At 36.4% G+C, this 24,318-nt stretch overlaps 2 protein-coding genes and 1 long non-coding RNA gene across 4 annotated transcripts; 2 read left to right on the top strand and 1 right to left on the bottom strand.

The window, feature by feature from the left end:
* The first annotated feature begins 3,682 nt into the window (after positions 1 to 3,682).
* LOC125475460 lies at positions 3,683 to 4,417 on the top strand. Its single transcript, XR_007256813.1, has 3 exons — positions 3,683 to 3,900; positions 4,056 to 4,205; positions 4,318 to 4,417. It is a non-coding gene; the product is annotated as an uncharacterized LOC125475460 (long non-coding RNA).
* Positions 4,418 to 15,469: 11,052 nt separating this feature from the next.
* Positions 15,470 to 19,287, top strand: LOC103952469 (homeobox protein knotted-1-like 3). Of its 2 annotated transcripts, none has more exons than XM_009364053.3 (6): positions 15,470 to 16,528; positions 17,820 to 17,940; positions 18,022 to 18,215; positions 18,289 to 18,420; positions 18,618 to 18,754; positions 18,844 to 19,287. In XM_009364053.3, the coding sequence occupies exons 1-6, from the start codon at positions 15,800 to 15,802 to the stop codon at positions 18,845 to 18,847; spliced, it is 1,317 nt and encodes a 438-aa protein (XP_009362328.2). In that variant the 5' UTR covers positions 15,470 to 15,799; the 3' UTR covers positions 18,848 to 19,287. The 2 variants fall into 2 exon arrangements, with proteins under 2 accessions (XP_009362328.2, XP_009362326.2); XM_009364051.3 differs by having other exon boundaries at positions 18,836 to 19,287.
* Positions 19,288 to 21,691: 2,404 nt separating this feature from the next.
* On the bottom strand, positions 21,692 to 22,850 carry LOC125475570. Its single transcript, XM_048580516.1, has one exon. The coding sequence runs from the start codon at positions 22,802 to 22,804 to the stop codon at positions 22,046 to 22,048; it is 759 nt and encodes a 252-aa protein (XP_048436473.1). The 5' UTR covers positions 22,805 to 22,850; the 3' UTR covers positions 21,692 to 22,045.
* Between the last annotated feature and the right edge of the window lie 1,468 nt (positions 22,851 to 24,318).

Here is a 24,318-nt window from a genome sequence, read left to right as displayed (position 1 = left end):
ACTTCGAAATACAAATCTTATCCAAGAACCCTTTCAGATACAAGGAGTGTCTTCAATCGAAATACCGATCAGTCAATTACAATTGACTTCAATAATCTTCCAAGATACGATGATGCAGTGGGCCCGAATGACGACGGTGATGTACCTATCGAGAAGGAGGAATGGGAGACTAAAATGATGATAGCAATGATAGTGAAAGTTATTATAGTTCGGATGATGAATAATGTAATTTATTTGTGACTTGCTTTGTAAAACATATTAAATGATATTTTTTGTAATTTATTTATCTTATGTTACAAATAAATTGTTTTTATTTGAATAAATTTAAATTAAAAAAAAAATTTGACCCGGGTAAATTAAATTTTCAGCTAATTGTGCGACGAACATGAAGGTATTCGTCGTACAAATGTTCATTGCGCAATGACTACATTCCTTTTCGTCGCACAAGGAGCTGAAATTTTGACTTTCTGGGCGGGCACCAAAATAATTTCATGAAAATTTTAATTTTTTGCGCAACAAATACCCTTTCTATTCGTCGCGCAAGAATCTCAAGATTTAACTGAAATGCCGAACACTCTCCCCTCAGCTCTTCCTCTCTGTAAACTCTTTCTTACACAACCTTTCTCTCCTCTCTCATTCCGACAACGCTCTCTCTCACCATATCTCTGTCACCCTCTCGCCTCCTCGCACTCTCTCTTCCTCCTCCGACAGCCTTCTCTCTCACTCAATCTCTGTGACTCACACACACACACACACACTCTCTCTCTCTCTCTCTCTCTCTCTCTCTCTCTCTCTCTCTCTCTCTAAAGTAATTTTTCAATTTACTTAACTCTAGTAAAGTTAGGAATTAGGGTTCAAGAAAATTTTAGGAATTTGTAATTTTAGGAATTAGGGTTCTAGAAAATTTTAGGAATTTGTAATTTTTGTAGTTTTAGGATTATTTCATGCTTTGATAATTGCTTTGTAATTAGGGTTCTAATCTGCTTTGATTTTTATAATTAATTGCTTTCTGGTTGCTCTAAATCTAATGCTTTGATAATTGCTTGTTAGTTGTTTGCAATTTTTGTTAATTTCGGCTACTTAATCAGATCATGAACAAGTTCATAATTCATTCATGGGTTTTCCTTAGCAACTACCTGTCCCAGCTAGGTTTGTGCTCGACTTTGTATGTCAATTGTGTGTTCTATAAAAAATAAAAATAAAAAAATTTGTTTTTGTGTTATATCTGTGGATGGGGAATTAATGATTCATTCATAGGTTCTCCTTAGCAGTCTTGTTTCGTCGAACTTTAGAATCAACTGGCATTACTAAACTCAATTCACATTTGGATTAATTATAACACTTAGTTTTATTTATAAAGTATACACATAATCTGTCAAGTGCAAGGTTTTATGTATATAAGAAGCATTTACGCTACGTGTGACGATAACATGTCTGATGGGTTGCTAGTTGTTAAGGTGCAGCTCTTCTTTGTTCTTTTCGCTCATATAGTCACCCAACATTACTTGTTGAGAGTCAAGTGTCAATTATGCCATTAGCTTTGACACAAACTTATTCCCAACCATCATTGCAGCGTTGCAGGTGTGGTGTTGTAGAACATGTCTTCTAAATTAATATAACTCGTTCATGGTAGGAGGGAGAGGGTAGTATTACAAATTCAATTATGAAAATAAACTCTTGAAATAAAAAATAAATAAAAAAATTAACGAAAAACTTGTACCTCAAGTGGATAAGCATTTATTTTATATATGAGATTGTATGCCCAATTCATCCCTCTTGCAATATCAATCAAATTAAAAGATACAACTATCTAGTACGGATGTACCCAAATTATCAAAAGTTTCAATCATTTGTTTTTTTTTTTTTTTTTTTTTGGTGGTTGGGATGATTTTATTTAATTTTTTGAAATGCTTTTTAGTTTGGCTACTGCTGGAAAAACATCTTGAAGATAGCATAAAATTTCACGCATATAATCTTACAGTTGATCGGACACAATATATGCTTTGTATTTATATACTAAAACAAACGATTAAAATTCGTAGGACTCATGTAGATACATCATCAAACTCACAAAAATAAAAACCTTTGTTCATCTATATAGTGTAGAGAAGATGTTACCTTAAGTAATGATCTAATTAGCCTTTATTTGCCGTTTCAGTTACAAAATATATGCGTGTGTGTGTGTGTGTGTGTATTACGGATCTTTATGTGGGGCACCATGTATGAACAAAGTGAGCTGAATCGGTGAAATAAGTCCTTAAAGTGGGCGGTCTAAAATCCTATCCTATGGCTTGCACTTTTGACCAATTGGATTCGAAATATACCTATGTGGATTAATTTATTAATCCATAGTTTTTGCTGTATGCTTTGGTTCCAAATAGAGGCAGTTCTTGATTGTTACTACCATAATCCCCATTTGTACATGGGTGGTGGGAATGTCTTTGATTGAGACTATTGAGTATAAAATTACCGGAGGCTAAGATCTCATTAGTGTATCTTATTTACTTAATTGGAGCTTCTTGAATAATCTCCTTTGGATACTATTAAGCTTTATTATGTTAATTTTTGGAAAGGTGTATTATCTAATTAGAAAGAAAGGGGTGTAAATCTCTTGATGAATGCTTCTGAAGGGTGTAACAGCTTTCAGTGACGTGGCTCCCCTTTATATAGTTATTTTTTGTGTTCCTTCAGTTCTTGATGTGCTCCTTGAAACTTTAATATGAAGAATTGCATAAGTAAGTTGTGTGTTCTTACTAGAATCAACAATCATAATGTACTTGTAATGTTTTGGAGAGACGATCCTGGTTGTTACTGTGGAACGTGGGTATTGGAATTGGATTGAATTTATTGTTATTTCAGCTTACCTAAACGAGTATATGCACTGTCTAAAGTTATATATATAACACATATAGTAGTCTGCATTTGTGGCAACACTAAGACACCGAGTGCACTAATATTGCAGCAAAGAGTTTTTCCTTCAAGCTAATCTACATTATATTTTTAAAAGAAAAAAATCTTCTGTGCATTGGTATTTTGAGCAACCCCGAAACCATATCATTCGTTAATTGGATTGAATTTCTAAAGGCTGCTGCTGTCGTATCACAACATATATATGCATTTAATTTTTTTTTGTAATTGTGCAGACGTCGCATCTTATTAGAAGTCGTAAGGCAGGTAACGATTGCACCCTATTCGATTTCCCTGCCTCCTACTTCAGTCGCCACTGCTCCAGCAGAAATGGACCCCAGGCTAGTTAATTCGGTTGATCCAGTTGGTCCCCGAGTCTCCTAGGCACTGATGTCATCAGCCTCTTCAGTGGTGCTACCTGTTACCGCCAGGCGTAGTCCACCGCCACCCCCGCACACCCGACACGACATCGGCATCCACTACTAATGCCTCGGGGTCACAACCAGGTAAAGTTAAATAACTCCCTTTATTTCTTTGTGAATTTAGTTATTCATATATTAAGTTCAATCAAAATTGTTACATACTGCAACTGTGCGTTTCGTCCAAATTTGGCTTGTTCAAATGTTGTGATTGTTGCTAGATATCATATATTATTCATTACAATGTCCAAGGTTTGGGAAATGTTATAACTTTAGGGGAGGTTCTGGCGAAATTTTGGTATAATTTGTAGTTTTTTTTTTTTACTTTTTTTCAGCAAAGCAAAATACCTGGGGACCTTGTCTCCAGTTAAAGACGGCGAAGGTCACCTGAGTGACCAACAAACGTATCACGATCGGATACGACGACTGGCATCGGGCTGTACCAACAGTGGAGTAGCATAGCGCATTGGCCCCTGACATTGGTCACGTCGATCGGACCTATTGCTCTATGTAATGGAAGTCTTGGAAAGCGATGCCAGATGAGGTGACGACGATGGTGCATGATTATTTGTCGGTCAGTATCTTGACTTTTTATTGCTTTTCCTTTAAATTTTATATATTTATATTAATTAATGTTTGTAATTAATTTGTTACATTGCAAACGAACTACAATTTCGACGACATCAACGACAATATGTTGGCATACATCAACATGCTCTTCATTGAAAGGTACAAGCAATGGAAAAGCGACCTGCACCAATATTTTCAAACATTTGATGATCCGCAAATCGCTCTTGAGGAGGGTGCCCGAAGAAGTTTGAGGACCAAGAAGAAAATTGGGTGTGCCTCTGCAATCATTTTCAGGAGCCCGACTATGTGGTACGTTTTTTATATTAAGTCTAAAAGTATTATACGTTTCTTACTAATGTTTATTGATTTTTTTAATACTTCATTTAAATAACAACTAATATGTTTATTTTGTATATAACAGAAGAAGATGAAAGCCAACAAGATCAATCAGGAGAAGAAGACTCTTCTCCACCATTCAGGTTCAAGGACTTTCTCATATAGAATAGAGGCGCAACGACAGGTAATAATAAAGCTTTTCATATTCAATTTTTAATATGTTAGTAATATTAATTTTTTTCGTATTAACATTGTTCTTATCTTGTTCTATTCAAGGGTTCAAAATTCCCAGAGATCGATGTCTTTGTAGACATTTATGTTTGACCCGAGGATGAGTTGGCCGAGTCCCTTCAAGTAAGTATTCTTTAATTGTAATTACTATCTTACACATTCAAGTATCATGGTTATTATTTGAAATGTTATTATTAATATTTCATGTTATATTACACAGGTGACGATGATGGAGAAGAGGCAGCAGGTTCTCAGGAGTCCGTCTCCCAGCTTCTTCCCGAGACTTCGATCGAGTCTATGGATCCCCTCGAGGATGTGGGGTTTCAGATCCTTATAGACACGTTGGATCAAACTCTCGGGCAGAGGTCAGGGACGTATTGTAGGGGGATGGGGAATGCCCAGTGGCGGGAACCTAGAGCCTCTTCATCCTCGTAGTTGATGGGCGAGGTGACAGCTTTGACAGAAGAGGTGGCTAGCCTTAAGACTAAGCTCGCCTCATATAAAAGCGAGATGTCAATGATCATAAAGGCCCTTAGTGAGTCCGGCATTCGTCTCCCGGATATTTGTACCCCGTCGACATCCGAGCCTCTCCAACCTGCGCATGCCCAGAACTCCGCCCCTTTGACCTCTGAGCCCGTCCTCATCCCTAAGGCCTTCTTGCCCTAAACGTTCTAGCCGCTTGTGAACGATCACCCTGTAAATTATTCCACATTCTTTTCTTAGATTTTTACTCCCTTACTTTTAAAACTTTTTCCTTGTAAGTACATTTTCTTTTTATTTTAAATAAATTATTTTTCTTTTCATTACATATTTTTATTGCAATTTAATTTCATTATTTTATTACAAAATTAAAACTAGAGCAAAAAAATAAATTTAAAAAATATATATTTTATTTTTTGCGCAACAAATACCTTAATCTTGCATAATTTTTTGCGATGAATCCATTTTCGTGGCGCAAGAATAAAAATCATCGCGCAAAGTTCTTAGAGACAGAGATTAGTCATCCCATGTATGTATCCTGATGACTGCTACTTGTATCCTAGCATTTTGTGCAACGAAGATCTCCGTTCCTAAAATTTGGTGCAATGAAGACGAAACCGTCTCGCCTTCTTCTTAGCAACCAATGTATTTATTCGTTGCACAAAGTCTTTCTTCACGATCTTTGCACGACAAATTCTACACAACGAAGTTTTCCTCGCTTTGACGTTTGTGCGATGGGGATAAGCTTTGCGCGACCAATTTGTGTTCGTTACGCTAAATGTTAAACATAGTAGTGAAGGTTGTATGGTTTCGAAGTAGCTAATCTACGTTTGCTATTGGTTTGATGGTTGAGCAAGATTAAGGAGGCTTATTGGAAGGCTCAAGATGAAAGGAAGGCTTATCCCTAAAGAACTAGGGTTTCCTGCACTTAGAGAAAGTTTTTTTCGCATGGTGCAGTCTTGCCCTTATCATTCTTCTTCCCCCCGCGTTGTTGTGTCTCCCCTCTGACAGCATATTGATGCCTTGTATTAATAGACGCAAAGATCTTTCCATGCTCCAGTTAGGGAATCTCTTGGTTTCTTCTCCTCTTCCAAATCGGCTAAGTCTTCATTCATATTTCCATGGTTGCAGCTACGGGTTTCCTTTTTGGTATAACGTTGCAGAGGCTAGGAGTCTCGTGAAGCCTATTTAAGCACACTGCCCAAAGTTTCTTCTTTCCTGAACCCAGTCCCACAACACCTTTCTTGGAACAAGTCCCACAACACGCGTCCAACTTTAGTAACGCTCATTCTTGCTCTTTGTCTTCTTTTTCCTGTGTGGGCTTCTTTCTACACAATAAAAGAGACGCACGACTTTAGATAAACATGTGGTTTGGTTTTGATTTGGTTAGGTCGGCTTTGGGTTTTCGTTGTTTCCTAAGTATCCTAGTTGGTCAAGCCTTTCCACGTGAAGCCAAAATCATAGGCTTGGACTTTTATTGCTCCCAAGTAGCCCAAAAGTCCTCCAAAATTCTAATTCCACGTAAGCTCAGTGAAGTTCGGTGACCATTCACACCAAAAATCACTCGACAAGGCTTGGGCTCATTTAAGCGTGTCGCATGCTTGGCGTGACTAGTATTATAATATTAACGTATTAATATCATAGTACGGTTTGGCATGGTAGATAAGCATGATTTGCATGAGTTTAACATCTAATAAACTATTATTTTACTGGCATAACATTATCGTAGATAGACATATTTTCCGCTTCGTAGTTTTTTCATGAATTTAAACTTGGCTTGTGACGCTTCCACAATGGTTAGGCCTTGAAACATGATTAGGACTTGTAAATGATATTTTGGACCCTCAACACAATAAAATAGTGAGATTCAGTGAATCACCATCATTTTAATGTGGTGAATAAAAATATTTTCAATTTAAAATACCGAACCTGAATGCAGGCAGACACTATCAACGCACACAAAATCCCAATCAGGCAATCACCAATCAACCTACGACTAATCACATATTTTGGTTCACCCAAACGACACGTAAATATCCTTTTTATTATAATTAGCCGAGTAGGAAAGTGTGTCGTATTCATGACTGGGGTTCTCTTGTTGCCTCGTGGAAAACTTATGGCGGGCTGTGATTGGCGGACGGTGCCCCCGCCAATTGTACGTTGAGCTGCCTCGAAGTTGGCGGATGCTCCACGGAACCCAGACCACATCCCACTGAATTCCTTGAGTTGGACACGTGTCCACTGGGCAACCACTCACCAACTGTTTAGATATTTTGGTCCTTAAAAAATAAAAATTATTTGCCCACCCTCTTTTCCATCGCGTGACCCGCACACTCTTGTAGCATCATGATTCACCAGTGACCATATATTTGTTGAATAATATTAGAGAGATCAAAATTTTAAATTAAATTTGCAAGCTAAATGATGTGTTTTAAGAAATATTAATCAATAGTTAAATAATGATTTAATTATCAACGACCATATCATTTAACTTGCAAATTTAATCCCTCTATTATTCCTCATACCCTTATGTTTAGACAGAGGTACATATAGCTTGGGCTTGGAGTTGCACGCACGTCTGCAATCATTTTTGGGACAGCCGGTTAACTAACAACTGGGTTTTCGTTGGGAAACCAGCACTGAAAAGCATAAGTTCTTATGTGGATAATGAGGTATTTTTTATGATGTTATAAACACAACTTGGTACATAAAGTATAATAATAGATTGGTTAGATATTTAAAGAAATTTTTTTCCAACCAATCCTATCATAACACTTGGTGTATTAGACTGTATTTTCGATACACTAAAAAATTATCGTGAATAATGCGTACTGACTCAATTTTTTAAGGCACGTTCAATGTACAATTGAATTAGATTGGATCACTCATGATATGTAAGGTATGTTGAAGTAATAAACAAGTAAATTTTGTCCATCTTGTAGGTTAAAGATGAAGTACTCATGAATGATTCATTTTGATCCCCGCACAATCAAATATCATTCACCCATATACCTCCACCACACCTTAACTTATAGGGAACTTTAACGAAAAGTTCTAGGTACCGTTCACTTTAATAAAAAGCAATATTTTTACTCTAAAAGGTCAATCATGGTACTATTCACTTACAACACATTTTTGTCCTTTTGGTTAAAACTAAAAGTTTTCAAGCTCTTTTCATTAGTTTTTCTTAAATTATCTCCAAACTACATGTTGAACTTTTTAGTTGTTTAGGTCTTGTTGAGGTTCGTAAATTATGACTTTAAATTTACCACTCGTTTCAAGTTCACAAATGTACTTTTATGTTTGTACGAGATATTTTTTGAAGTATCGGGTTTCAAATGGTACTCCAAATGTCATTAAATAAGTGAAGAAAATAATTTATTTTTTTATTCCGTCCACTTATTTTATAATACATGAAGTACCATTTGAATATTGAACACTTAAAAAAAAATCTCCTTTTCGCACTATTTGAGTGACGATATTATAACTTTCATTCTCAAAGTTCCCATTGTTTACTTAAGCAGCCCATTAGGATGGAGAATAATCATGGAATTGGATCCTTGCTGGATACCCTCCCTGGGGATCATAGGGATCAACGCATGTGGACCTATTGATAAAAAAATCGTACGGCCACAATTTTTTCCTTTTTTATATTTTTCATGCAAAACAAGGCTACTTTACTTTTAAAAATATATAAAACATTTAATTGTGGCTGTACGATTTTTTATCAACGGTCTAGTACGTTGATCACTAGGATCCCTAGGAAATGAATCTGACGAGGATTCAAATCCAATAATAATAGCCTCATGGAAAATATGATAGTGATTCTTTGGTATTAGGAGCCAATGTCATAATCATATTAAAGGTTTGAATTAACCAACAAATGGACCAATTCAGTCGAATTTTGTTTTGGTACCACAATTGAAAGAAAAAAAAAATGATGATTAAGATCTCTAATCCAAGGATTAGGTTTCATCACCAAAAGAAACCTTCCATTAACAATACTAATTAATTTGCTTATAACTAATGTTGGCTTTCAGTTCATGCCAAAACGAGAAATAGTCCCTTTTGATTTGCTTTTGCTTTTTGCTAAACCTAACACAAATATTAGCTGACAATAAAAATAAAATTTAAAAAAAGTAAAATAAAAAAAGGAAAGCAGATTTTTTTCTTACAATGATAATGTTAATAGATTAAAGTAATAAATAGTAGAATAAACAAATTAGTGAAAATTGAATCATACCAAGATCAATAAATATTATTACTTTTCTCTATTTCGATAAAGAGATATTTGGAAAAAAAAGAAATAGGAGATTAAGATATGAAAATACATTAAAGGCACGCATTGCAGCAGCGACCAACTCTTTGAGATGTGACAAGAGACGTCTTGGAGGTTGGTTTTGGAATTGGATCCCATCTAGATCCATTTAGGATCTTTACATTTTAATCATTCATCGTGTATGTATTTATAAATTATTTAATTTTTTATTTAAAATTAAATATAAATAATAATTGACGAAAAATAATCGTATGATGATGTATGATGAAAAGCTAAGATATAGACATCCTATGTGGGATCCCTACAAAATCGATCTGGAGAAGATCCTTTTCCGTTGGTTAGTTTAAATTGTCTCATTCATCCATCAATCTAAATCCATCAATCTGACTAATGTGTACTTTTTATTCTTCGACCAGTTTAATTTTTTCTAACTTAATACTATCGTCTAGTAGTATTTATTTTCATTTGTAAATGAGAAGTTTTATATTTAATTCTTGTAAAAAAATGAATTTAAATTATATTATTACTAATATATTGTGAGGTTAAGCATACCATCATTAATGTAAATACTATCATGCAATCAGGCATAAATGTTTGGCAGTCTCATCATCCATATGACTTAAGCTTAAGACATTTTTTAACCAAATTAATGAAGTCAATATCACTAGACCCAATAGCAATTAGTGACCGATGTATGATTAAAATCACAATTTGTCCTACTATCGAATATTTAAAAGTAAATCGATCATGCTATTTAATATTACAGTCTAAAGATATTTCTTTTTACTTGTAAATAAGAGGTCAGTTCGATTATCGCCGAAAGCGAATTTGAATCACATTATTGCTAGTTCATTGTAAAACTTAACTCATTCTCTCACTCTATTAGTGTAGGCAATATCGTTTGTTAAAAAAGAAAAAAAAATCAATAGATGATATTTCTTTATGTTTGTAATTTAAATTTCATACTTGCAACCTTATACAAGCATTCTACGGCGGGGATCATGAATTGAATTAAAAACTGGATTCCTGGGTTGAAATATTGGTACATAGAATAGAATGGTATAATTGAATACTTGGTCTCTAAAACCTTTTACTATATGGAGGCACCATTTTAACCATCACGGGGTGACTTAGTGGTTGAGGACGAATTTCAGGTCCGTACTTCATGCGACTCGTCCTGGGTTCGATTCTTGGCTTTGGTGCATCGCACAATGATGGCAAAAAAAAGGCTGAAATACCTCTGTAAGTCTTTACGGTCCCCCAAAATGTATATTGCCCTAGCTAAGGCACCAACGGATCCCCTTCTAAAAAAAGAAGTTAGGTACCATTTTTGAACACGTAATAATTAAATGGTTAATTAAGTTATACATAAGTCAAAAGCCTTTAAAGTATTTTACTTACTCAATCATCGACCTTTCAACTGAAAATTGGATAAATTAATTGGGGGATTAGAAAGAGTAGAATGCCGGTAATTCAATACTAATTAAGGTGTTTGAGAAGGTAAGGCAAGGCAATGAGGTCAATGTAGGGCCATATAAAGAATATACTTTAGTCTAAACGCAAGACTATCGTAAATATAGAATATACTTTTCTCCTTTTGTCGTTTGAAATTAAATACGTATTTGAGATTTTTTTTTTAATCATTAATGATCCCTATGTTATTTTAATTTTAATATGAGATTTGATTGTGTCTCATAAAGTTAGGTGTGTACGTATCACATTGTTTATAATCTTTAAAGCATTACCTCCTAATTATTTATCTAACAAAACTTATATGGATCTTTAACCTAATGATTATTAGGTCGTTATTATAACATTGTTGTGTTGTTGGTATGTCATTATTGTGTCATCGATATATGATCAATATATTGTCGTTACTAAAAAATAATCATTTCTGTAAATTGAATGTTTATTTGCAGCTATTTTCCCAAAAATTTATCATTTTATTCTCACATGTTTTCGATGCTTTCTTCATCCTTTTGGCTTCTATTCGAGTGATAAGAGGGGGCTAGTTAGAACACTCAACCTCAAGTGCATGGATGAATATTATGTGATTACTGTTTAAGCCTTCATTGCTCTCTAGGATATACCTGGTCTCTTAACAGTGTTTTTTTTTTTTTTTTTCCACTTCAGAAATAAAAATCTTTGATTTTCTACTACATATGGTCAAAACGCTTTATTTAATTCTGACTTTATTAGCATGTATAATGGCGATTGTATGGCCATATAAAGATGCTCTTAGATTTTTTTTTTTTTTTGAGGAACTTACTAGGACGTACAATAGAGATGTAATGCCTAGCGTCAAAACACATCATGTATTCATATAATAGATATTAAAAAGTTGACAACGTATTCAGTCAACATGTAATCGAGATTACTATCATAGAACCAGATGTTATGGAGTTAAAGTTGGGACAAAGACTAAATTTATGTTGTGTAACAAAAGTAATTATAACTAAATAAATAGTGGATTAATAGCCTCAAGCCGAAAACACCATCATACCAATGTTTCCATATGAATCGGTGACTCTAACTCAAATAGAAGTAGAAAATAAATACCTACAAAAAAACCATGAAAATAACGCTAGTTCTAAAAATAAAGGACTGTATATAGCTTGACTGTATACTCAATTAGGGTGGTGCATGGACCACAAAACTTATGGCTAAGAATGTCCAAGAAAACTCGGATTTATGTATTCACACACTTCTTAAAATTTTTATGCAACTCTCTTTTATAATTTGAGAATTTTCAAGGAAACAAAAATTGTACTCCGGTCTTTACAGTTAATGCCTCATCATTTTCACTTGCAAACAATAAGCACTTAAGTGTCAATTTTTAACCAGAAATGAAAGAGCAATTTTAACTCGGATATGAATGACTCGTACACTACCTTAACCCAAAAACCCTAAACATGAACAAAAGGAAAGGATGAGTAATATGGTCGGACTAAAACATTATTGAGGCTTTCAATCCAATCGAAGAAAAAATAAAACTTCTTGTAAAAAAAAAAAGTATATTCACACGTATCAAAATCTCTACGTAAGAATTCAAGTATTTTTCAAAAACAAAATAAATTAAAAAAACAAGAATAAAAGAGAGCAACAAGAAAGGCAGGGGGACCATTTTGCCAATACCACGTAGGTACACAGTTCGCCATAAACGCCATACAGCACCCGCGCTCCGGAACGGGCCCCGCCAAAATTTTCTAACGTGTCCTAATCTTCTCCTACGGACCCCACGAGGTTGGGGACCACACCTCTAATTGATTAAGCCGGCGGCTGTCAGACAAGTCAAAAAATTCTCAGTGGTCCCGCTTCTCAAATATCTCCACGTGTGAGGCCAAGATCTGCTCATCTTAGCGCGTGCTTCGAGCTGGTCCCACACAGTGGTCCAAGCGAGGGCAGCGCGACGCGTGTCCGGTCGTCGTTTTCCCGCGAGCGCCGGAGAGTGGAGCGACGCAATTCGTGGTCCCCTACTCCCCGGCCCTCCCCCTCCTTCATGCGTTCACCGGACACGGCGGACACCAGTAAAAGCCGATAATGGCGGTGCTGGTTCTGGGTTGGTGGTTCGTCACGCTAGCTAGGATGACGTGGAGGGCACGCTCCACGAGTTGTGGGATACTGCTAATGAGTGGCTAAATGAAAAAATAGTTAAATAAGGCATTCTCTAGATACAGTTTTGTACTTTCGTTTCGTTGTTGGGGAAGTTTCTCTCTTTACATGCATATGATGGTCACGTGCATTGGCACGTGTATGTAATTTTGGACTTTTAAATGGATGTTTAGTGAATCTCACAATGATAGCAAAAATGAGATTGAAATATCTTTTGAGTCTTTTAGAAAAGGTAGATTGCCGTCATAAAGTCATCAGCTAATCCTTTTTTTGTTAAAAAAAAACAATTGATGTTTGGTGATAGAGTTAAGGTATAGCTTGTGGGTGTAGAAATCTCTGCATGCCACTATTTGCAATTGGGAATTTGGGTTTTGGACGTATCAAGTTAAAGATAATATTTCAAAATTTAGATTTTATTCTTCTTTGGAGGGTTCTAAATTTTGCCCTGAGCCTTAAAATTCTAAGTTGAAGATAAAATCAATTAATTTATCTCAGGGGGTATCATTTGAAATTTCAAAAACTTAGGACCGACACTGGATCTTGCTTTTGATTACACCATAATTTTGTTTGGGCTACTCATGGATGCATGCATAGTAAAGGGTTCAAAGTTGGAACTATATGATTGTACATTTTGTTTCTTTTACCCAAGAGAATCATGGCATCAGGAATTAAACACAAGATCTCAAATGCATGAATAAATAATACTGTTATTGGCTTGAGCTACTAGCATTTTGCCTTGTCAACGTTTCGAAATGATGTTATCAACTTTCATTGAGAGGAAATGATAAGAATTTATTCACATATTCTATAGTCATAAACCGAAGGTGAATGAGATCATCAGATCACATATTATTACTCAAGTGTTGAATGTACTTATTTTTAGGCTTGTTAGCCAAAATGGTCCCTGAGATTTGCATAACTCATAACTTTGGTCCTGAGATTTGAAATCAATAAAAGTAGTTTCTGAGTTTGTCTATCATCAATAATTTTGATCATTCCTTCAAAAATTAAGGATCAAATGATAAAAATACCCTCACTCTAATAAACAATGGGCCAAAATATTGACAAAAATTGAGGATGTTTTGGTTATTTTATCTTTATTTAATGGAGATTTTTCAAGGAATGACCAAAATAATTGATGGTGGACAAACTCAAAGACCACTTCTATTGATTTCAAATCTCAGGAACCAAAATGAAGAGTTATGTAAATCTCATGAATCATTTTAGCTAAAAAGTTTATTTTTTATTAGTGACACATCACCTGTTACAAATTTGATCTAAAAAATTGATTTATACAGCTTAAAAAGCCTACGCAAACGGACAAAGCTTCTCTAATTTTTTTGTCTATTTCTTGTGTTTTATTACAAAGTAAACATCAAATCATTAATTATTAAACTAATGCACGTTGGTGATAATAATATGCCAAGAGTTTCATTGAGTTATCTTTTGCTTTTTGTTTTTCTTTCCTTCTTGTGATGCGAACTCTTAATTGTGAGTTTTAAAACGTAAACATAATGTCTCATATGAATAATGCTACATTTTTTATATTTTTTGTATCATATTTATATTATTTTTTTAATAAAGATAGGATACATCAACATATATAAGTTCCGGAGTGAGATGAAAATGCAATAAAAAATAACATTTTTATAAAGTAAAGGAGATCCCAACTACCCCCATAGTAAACCAACTTATGTTAAATTGGAATTATTAAATACACTTTTTAAATAAAAATTTCGCTTATCAAAACCAAATATTTACTTCTTTGACAAATCTTTGCTCATACCATTATTTTTCTTTGATAAGAAATTAAAATATCAATATATCCTAAGTTTACTATTTGCCAACAATTTCATATTTCTTTATCTCTACTAATTAATAAAACACTTATTGTCAACCAAAATTCTATAAATTTATCAGTTTAACTCTCTAATTAAAACAGAATATGAATAAGAAATATGGGGCACCACTTCCACATTCTCTATCACTCTCTTCCTCTCTCTTTCTATTTCAAAAATAAAAATAAAAAAATTTCTCACACTTTGTGCCATATGCTAGTATTATTAATGTGGACTCATCTTTAAAAACAGTTAAGTTCCACGTAAAACTAATTCGCAATACATAGATTAATCTAACTTTGACATGATAGTAGTTCAATTATTTGGTGTTTAATTTACACACTCAACACATCCTCTTACATGCAATAAATTTTTAAAATTTAAATTTAGGAAAATGATATTTACACATTTATTTTTACCTTTCACATACTTTTATTAATTTTTTGTCGTTTATACTTTTCAGCTAATTCGATACAATGACAAAAAATTGAGACGAATAGATAAAAAATAAAAACGAGTATGTGAACAAAATTATGTTAAATTTAATCAATCAGCAATAACTCAATTTTTTATAAACAAAAACAAAATTTTAAAATTTTCAAATGTGAGATTCATACTATTACCCGGCTTTCGTAATTAATTAATAAACCTGACAAAAATCCCACCATTTTTTCCTTGGAAAAGCGGTTTCTCGAGCACATTTTGCCCAGACTTAAAACCACTCTGTCCAAGTCTTTCTCTCTCTTTCTCTCTCTCTGTGTAAACAGCTTCACTATATATAAGCTATCAACCCTTCAAGCTAAACCCTTTCAATCTCTCTCTCTCTCTCTCTGTAAAAAGCTCTCATCTTTCTCTCTCTACATTTCTGAAAACACAGAGACTATATAGTCTACAGTGAACAGAGAGAGATATATATATAGATATACAAATCCAGCCATATATCTTTGTCTTCTTGTCTCTCCTCACAGAGCTTCCAATTCTTCATCCATGTCCTCTGAATTTTCGTCTCCACTTCTCCTTTTTTAATTCATTTTTCAGTCAGTAAAGGGAAAAAACAGAACGCCTCTGTTTCTGCCTCCGTCTGTAAATTGTTGTACCCAGCTGCACCCAGCTGATCATCCGTATTCATGGCGTACCACAACCACCTCTCCCAGGACCTCCCTCTCCACCACTTCACCGACCAAACCCACCACCAGCACCAGCAATATCACTCGGACCAACCCGACCAGAACTCCAAGCCCCCCGAGCCCCACCACCCATTTCAGCCCGCCCCCAATTGGCTCAACTCCGCCCTCCTCCGCAACTTCACCAACACCGACACCAACCCAACCAACAGTAACAACGCAAACAACAACGGTGGCGGCGTCTCCAATTTCCTCAACCTCCACGTCACCGCCTCCGACTCCGCCGCCTCCCAAGCATCCAACCAATGGCTCTCCCAGTCCCACCGCCCGATCCTTCACCGCAACCACAGCGACGTTATTGATGACGTCACAGTTGCCGGCGACTCCATGATCGCCGCGGCGATGTCCCACGACTCCGCCGACCTCAAGCCCGACAGCATCCTCAACAAGAACGACGGCGGAGTCGTCGAGAGCGGCATCCCAGGCGGAGGCGGAGGGGGAGATGGCGGGGTCATGAACTGGCAGAACGCGAGACACAAAGCGGAAATTTTGGCGCACCCGCTGTACGAGCCGCTGCTGTCGGCGCACGTGGCGTGCCTGCGGATCGCGACACCGGTGGACCAGCTGCCGAGGATCGACGCTCAGCTGGCTCAGTCGCAGAATGTGGTGGCGAAGTACTCTGCCTTGGGGAACGGCATGGTCGGCGATGACAAGGAGCTTGATCAGTTCATGGTAATACTCTTTGCCTTTTTTTTTTAATGACTTGTGTTTGCTTATGAATTGTCATTGTAGTGGCCAATGAGTCATCAAAATTGGGTAATTGGCTATAAAAATTGAAGGGCTTAAATTTAATTAAAGCCAAAATTAGTCGATTAGTAGGAGATATTTGATTGAATTACTCAATTTGGTTTCACAATTCAGAGTTTATTACTCGTTTCATGCTCAATGTTTAAGGTTTAATGATAAATTTTCTTGTCGGTTATATCAAGCATATTAATTACGTATTAGGTTTTATTAATAATTATGTAGTCTAATGACACTATATTAGATTTTAGTTCGTTGAAGGAAGTCTTGATTTTATGTATATGAACGACAATTGTTGAATAAAAAAAATTGGCTCTAGGATTTAATTTTCATATGGAGATGGGATCTTCATTTTTATTTGTAAATTGAATGAAAATCCAAATTGGTAAGATTAGTCGGATATGCTGTTTTTCAGAAGAAGAATTTTTTCTTTAATTTGGTTTTCAAAATTCAGAATTTATAACTTGTGTCATACTCATAATTTGTAGATTTGGGATTTAATCAATAATTTAGTCTTCGTTCCATTCGAAAAAGTCTTGAATCTATTGGTACAAAGGAAGAACTTGGTACACAAAGAGATGAGATGGTTGAAGATTTCAAGGAACATAGGGATCTGAAAAAGCGTTAGGGCCACAAGGGAGGACAGTGCTTGCTGAGGGCTGACACAACAAAAGCGAAGCCTCGGTAAAACCACAGTTCTGAATCCCCCAAACGTTTTTTTTTTGGTTGAAGAACATGCGGGAAGACAAAAGCTGAGATTTATAGCACAACAAGACAACTCTTGCTCTCTGCAAGGACACTGGCAAATTACACTTCTCCATTCAAAGATCCAAAGGTTAAAAAAAAAATAGAATAAAGATACGCCAGAACATCATAGAATTGTTGTTTAATTTTACATCTACTTCTTTCTAACGAAACTCGTAACTCTAGTTTCTAGCACCTACTCATTTTTAAGCATTTGGTGTATACATTAATTAGGTTATAGTTTCTTTTATTAAAGAACATACTATTAGTATTATTTTGATAACATTGGTAGATACGTCTTAGTAGTTAAATGAACTAACGTGCTATTGATGCATCACTGATACAAGAATTCACCCTTTAACAAAGGACCAACGTTCTCAATGGAGAATTTCCATATGGGATACGTATAATATGAATTTTAAACCTCATTATTAATTACGAAAATTTTGATTTGTTTGTGTTGTTGATGATATAGAGGAATTATGTTTTGTTGCTTTGTTCTTTCAAAGAACAACTGCAACAACACGTCCGGGTGCATGCAATGGAAGCAGTAATGGCTTGCTGGGAGATTGAACAATCACTTCAAAGCTTAACAGGTAAAATTTTGTGATCATAGTGATTCCATGGCTCACGAGCACCAAAGTTATATATTTTCTCATACAAAATTGCACCAACAGGAGTTTCCCCCGGTGAAGGAACGAGTGCTACAATGTCGGATGACGAAGATGACCAAGTAGATAGTGATGCAAACTTGTTTGATGGAGGTATGGAGGGTCATGACAGCATGGGATTCGGCCCCCTTATCCCGACAGAGAGCGAAAGGTCCTTGATGGAGCGCGTGAGGCAGGAGTTGAAGCATGAACTGAAACAGGTACAAAGTCATGAAACTGTTAGCTGTGAATCTGTTACATTTCCTCTCTTACTGATATGGAAATATTTTGCAGGGTTACAAGGAGAAAATCGTAGACATAAGAGAGGAGATTTTGCGCAAGAGAAGAGCCGGAAAACTTCCTGGTGACACCACCTCTGTCCTAAAAGCTTGGTGGCAATCACATTCCAAATGGCCATATCCAACTGTAAGTTTGAGAAGCACTTCTAGTTTTAATTTTAATCATTCGAAAATCTGTTTAATTTCAGCTATCATAAACCCTAAACTCATTTCATGAATCCACAAATATTTGTTTTTAACAAGATTTTCTTGAAAAAGAACACGTTGTAGCTTGCGTTCACATTTTGCTCATCGATATCTAAATTCCCATTGTGTTCGTATCAGGAGGAAGACAAGGCTAGGTTGGTACAGGAAACCGGTTTGCAATTGAAGCAGATAAACAATTGGTTCATCAATCAGCGGAAGAGGAACTGGCACAGCAATCCTTCTACCTCCACGGTTTTAAAGAGCAAGCGCAAAAGGTATACCAATTGAACCATTCATTCGTCTTAGGTTCAGTTTTGCATGAGCTTTACACCAACTTTAATTTGAAAAAAAAAAAGTAATGCAGGTGAAAACAGCAGTGGCGAGCGGTTTATATAAATTGGAATAGGAAATGAGAGCCAGTCGAGATATCGTTCGTGCGCTTCCACTACATTTACAATTCGAAGATAGAAACTCTGAATAGCGAGAAGACTTCAGGGTTCCGGTGAAAACAATCATATATTGGTTTCTTCAGAAAGAAAAAGGCTCACTCTGATTCTGATGTTGCGATTATAAACCCGATATGAGCCGTTACACAGGTATGCTCAAAGGATGCAGAAGATCGAAGCGTATGTAATATCATATATCATTAGGAATTCAGGAGTATTTAGGAATTGTGTTACTGAAACTGTGAATTGGATAGTCCACCAGAGGGCTTACAATTTTTTGTTTATATCTTCATTTTTGTGAATAAGGTTAGTGAGGGGTTGTGGGGGTGTACAAAGCAATAACATGAGCTTTTGGTTCCTTACATTACACTAATGATTACTGCTTTTTGTTGTTGAGATAATAAATTTGTCAGTAAATTATGTAAAATTTTTACGCTTGTATCGTTGACGCTCTTTCGTGGTTTATAAATTATGTCATTCAACCCCTCTTCGAGCATTGCTCAAACCACTCTCGAGCAGAAGCTCACATTCTGATTGACTCTGTAAAATTCTAGAAGTCGAAATTTCCGAGTAAATTCCGGCTACAAATGGATGCATATTCGGTTCATACCAAGCGCACATGTGCACGTACACTTGAAAATTCGGCATTTTTGATCATCTGATTGCTCGACTCAAAACTGGAAGGAAAATGAAATTATGTGCCTACATGCCCAAAAAAGCCGATGTAACGGAGGTTTCAGCCATGAATGCAGAGCAACCCTATGCAATATGGCTTGGAGATTAAGCAATCTCAAAAAGAAAAACTAGTGGCAAAACTCAGCTCTTCATAAATTTTGAAACAAAACAATCAAATCAAATCAAAGAAAAACTAGTGGCAAAACTCAGCAGTTCATAAATTATAAACAAACAATTTGATCAACGTCTGCAGGAAGACCGATCTAGCAAATCAGAACTCGGCATTGTTCATCCCTTGCGACGCTGCATATGATCCGCCATTTGAAAAATGAAGGTATGCAGCGGCAGCAGCCCCTTCTGCTTCCCTATAAACATTCCCGTCATCGAAATTAAGCGCATAACTCTGTGGATCATAGTGAAACTGCACCCTTTTTTTCTTGTAAATCGTACTAAACGATCGGATGAAGTTCTTCCACTTTGGTCCTGCCAAAACCTCCAAAACCTCTCGCGCTTTCTTCACCTTCTCCGCCAACCAACTCTCTTGATCTCCTTGTTGTGGTCGCAGCAGATATCTCTGTGCTCCAGTCCTCCTTCCGCACAATCCCCATAAACAACCACATGAAGAAGATGGATCTATTTCTTCATCGTAGTACTCATCCTTCTCCTCCAGTGGCGATGGAAAATCGTAAACCGAGGACATATTCTCATGTGGGTTTGCCATGAGGATTCAAAATTTGAGATCAAAAGATGTGATTTGATGCAAAAGGATGATCAAATCCGGAGAAATGTGAGTGTTTATATACAGAATGTATAATGTAATTAATAATTAATTATGTAATTAGTGCTAGCTAGCTAACAGCCAATAGCTAAAGAGAGTTTGAAGATTTCTTCAATATGTGTTTATCTTTCTGTCTTTGTTACAGATCAGAGAGAGTCGGACATTGAGTGTGTTTTGACTTATATGTGTTAGGAAATTGCGTGTGCCGGCCCTTTGCCATTTCTCATTTCCCATTTGCAGATGTGACTTCTGGGGTACTTGTATGGCATCTGTTAATTGACAGTTAAAAACAGACCAAACTGTTTTTTTTGTTTTCTTTTTTTTTTCTTTTTCTAACAATTAAACACCGTTATAGGTACAAATTGAGAAAGATATGTGAGAAGTAAAAAAGTAAAAATTGAGAAAGATATCTTTTGCCATTATTCTTCTTCACTTCATTCTATCTGACAGCTAAAAATTGAGAAAGATATGTGAGAAGTAAAAAAGTGTGTGGATAGCACTACTCAATTTATATTTTAGAGTTATTTCGTAATAAACTTCAGATGAGAAATAATGACTTCTTATATGTAAGGAGCTAAGCAGTATTCTAACTTATAATTAGTGAAATTTTGTGACCAATTTTTGCTCAGAAGACCTTATTGTTCTAACATTAGCCATTTTGTTAGCTATAATTTTAAGGTTTTTTAATTTGAAATTAATCCAGATTTTTGTCATATTTAATACTCGTTTTCTTTTCTTTGCTCGCTTGGTTTCTTCGTGCTTGCCACTTGCCACTACCTGATTAATATATCTTGCGTAAACTTATAGCCATGACAGTGGTTTAGGGTATACGATTATTTAATTATCTCTATTAATTAATAAAACATTTATTGTTAACCAAAATCCGATGAATTTATCAGTTTAACTCTCTAATTAAAACAGAATATGAATAATAAATATAAGGTATAAATGTAATTTCACACAACCAAATTTTGCTGTTTTTTTTTCAAACCCTCATCTACATGTAATCCTAATATATTTCTAATTAAAAAAAAATAAAAAAAATGAAAAAAAAAACTTCCCACTCTTACATTCTCTATCACTCTCTTCCTCTCTCCTTCTATTTGTGTGTGCCCATATGCTAGTACTAATTATAATATGATTCGTAATTGATTACTACGGCTAGTGATTTCCTTGTAAGTGATATGTATTAGGTTCGAATCTCATGGATGGTGATTTCAATACAAAATTAGGTTGCCCATTTGTGTGGCATAGCCAAACTCCCCCTCTCCTTAGTGTAAAATATATCACTATACTAAAAAAAAATTATAATATGTCTCAAATTAAACAACCCAAATTTCAATTTCTCCTAAAATTATTTAATTAAACAACTACATAATAAGTAAAAATACAATACGAGTTCCTGGCCTTATGAGCCCAGTTTTTAAGTTGGAAGAGAAATGGGCTTTAAACTCGTCTAAATTGTCAGCCGAACAGCCCGGCCCAATAATCAACTGCCCCGATATCCCCCGCGGGATTTCTTTCAACTCTGAAGCCAAAAAATCCCCACCGTTTCTGATCGTACGGAGCCTCGAATTCAACCGAAAAATCTCATCCGCCATATCAGTTGCAGAACCCTAGCAGATGACGACACACTTGTAATTGCATTATCAAAACGCAATTAATCTTTAGCTAAACGCAGCAATCTCCGGACCCAACGGCGAACACTTGGCAGGCGGAGGCGCCGTCGTCAAGCTCTGCTTCGACTGCGCCAGCAACCCCCCGAACCTTCTGAGGGAGATAATCTCGTCAGCTCGGTTCACGTCGTCCTCGAAATCCCTGGCGTAGCTCGACGGCTCGTAGCCGAAGTCGGCCGAAGCCAATGAGTGCCGGCTCCTCCCCCGCCTCCTCTGAGCGGCGCCGCCGTTCGCCCGGCTCTTTGCCTCCTTATCCTTATCAGCCGCCTCAGCAGCGAACTCTTCCTCGTTCTCCAAAATTTCGTCAAGCGCATTGCGGCTCACCTTCTCCTCGAGCGGCGTCGTCGGGATGGACAATGCCGAGAGCCGAGCCGAGAAGCCGTTGACGAGGAGCTGATCTTCGGCCTTGCTGGTGTCGTCCTCGAAGTTCAAGGCGTAGCTGGACGGATCATAGCTAAAGTCGGCGGAGGCGTTGCGGCGCCGTACTCTCCCGGACCTGACTCCGCCGCCGATCTTTGATATGAGGTGCACGCAGCGGTCTTTGATCTCCGGCGGCAGCGACCTCGACGGAGGTGTGCGGGCCCTCTGGCTGTTGCAGTTGTGGTAGTGGTCGGCATCATTGTCGAGAACGTCGAAGGGGTGAGTGCTCATGCTGGAGAAGCAGGCGGGGAGGCAGATTGATCGGGAGTGGCGCTTGTGGTGGTGGAGAGGCGACGTCGGCGACTGAGACCGGAGTTCCTCGTTCGGCATCGATAGGAATGGAGTTTGGAGTATTTTCTTTCTTTTTATTTTCTCGTGAAACAAACAGGCCTCTAAAATTTTGGTTGTTGATGGAGAGTGGAGGTGGCGGGTAGAGGCGTATTTATAGGTTGAGGGAGAGTGAGTGGTGGGGGGGGGGGTGGGGAAGCGGCATTTGCGGCGTAAGCCGTAGCTGGAACACCCGAAGAAGCCGTGGGTCGTGCGTGGTACCGTTTTTTTGCTTTTTTTTTAAATTCATTTAAATTTAATTTAATTTAATTTGAATTATTTTTGGATATTTCGGTGTGAAAACCGCGTTGTGGACAATTGGTGGACTCAAAGAGAGTTTGATTTTGTTTATTTATTATGGACCTGTCATTAGTCTGTAATCCAAATTAACATTCTAATTAAGGATTTACATGTCACATATTACAAATCATACTTCTAGATCGTGTTTAATTGATCAAGTTGTACCCAGGGTTTAAAATATTGGTATCAATGGAAATATAAACGGATATATCGAATATCAATATTGGTTGTTTTTTATGGAAATGATGGAAATTTAAAATAAAACTTTAGGGATTATTAAACATTGGTTTGGACAAAATAGAGTTTCTTCGATATTTAACAGATATGTCAAACATATGGACAATATTTACCAATTTTAGCCTAAACTTAAGAGTTTCTCCGATATAAGGTGAAGATTAGACTTCTCCCCTCATTTTCATATCTTTCTTCAATTTTTTTTTTTGAAAATTTTCATGGAAATATCGGCCGCATTGAAGATAGTTTAAACTTTGGTTGTACCATGGCCAATGGTGTCCAAGTGTTACATGCATTACTCTGTAACATTTTCTTAATCGATCATGGTCGTTTCTGCATAAAAATTACTTATCATATCAATGATTATAGTTAGATATTACTTTTCTTATATACAAATAATATTTGCCAGAGAATTCGAATATGAGATTTTTTTTTTTTTTTTTTAAAAGAGGGACAATTGGTGGCAAGCCACAGGAGGCTAGGAAGACTCACAGAGGCATGAGTGAAAATGTTTTCTAATTAATTGAGTTACAAAACCTTGCATGATCGTGATTATTGTGATATTTGTTTTAGCGTCATCCATAATGTTAATGATATGATTAGCATCGATTATAGGTTGAATCACCAGCTGATTAATGATTAATCAGGATGGGAAGATAACGATAACAAATAATTAAAAATTAAGGAATGGGGTTGACTGGTTTTCTTAGGGGAGTCACACTTCTTAAGTCTGATTTAAATCTTATCTTATCTACTAATCCAAAACTGGATGTAGCCAAAACAAACAGAATACAGTTTTGTCGTATTTGATTTCCCGCTTTCATGTGCATGCATAGAAAGATGCCATGTGTTCGGACGTGATTGGAGGACAGCAATAACTTATCACCGGGCACATGGAAAGCGGTGGTGGTGATTCTGGCGAAGCGTGTTGTGAACGAGAAAATTTTAGTTGTGATGAGAATATAAGTGATATACCACGTGTT

The sequence above is a fragment of a genome, unplaced genomic scaffold (genome assembly GCF_019419815.1).
Source record: "Pyrus x bretschneideri cultivar Hongxiangsu unplaced genomic scaffold, Pyrus_bretschneideri_v1 Contig15, whole genome shotgun sequence".
In the NCBI taxonomy this organism is placed as follows: domain Eukaryota; kingdom Viridiplantae; phylum Streptophyta; class Magnoliopsida; order Rosales; family Rosaceae; genus Pyrus; species Pyrus x bretschneideri.
The sequence above is the reverse complement of the archived record's forward strand: the minus strand, read 5'-3'. Positions and strand labels throughout refer to the sequence as shown.

Bases quoted from the DNA above. Each gene is read 5' to 3' on its own strand.
- LOC103952469 (XM_009364051.3), top strand. From the start codon at position 15,800: ATGGCGTACCACAACCACCTCTCCCAGGACCTCCCTCTCCACCACTTC. The intron at 16,529-17,819 runs GTAATACTCTTT...TTGATGATATAG, and splicing joins AGGAGCTTGATCAGTTCATG to AGGAATTATGTTTTGTTGCT. The intron at 18,755-18,835 runs GTATACCAATTG...AAAAAAAAAAAG, and splicing joins TTAAAGAGCAAGCGCAAAAG to TAATGCAGGTGAAAACAGCA.
- LOC125475570 (XM_048580516.1), bottom strand. From the start codon at position 22,804: ATGCCGAACGAGGAACTCCGGTCTCAGTCGCCGACGTCGCCTCTCCAC.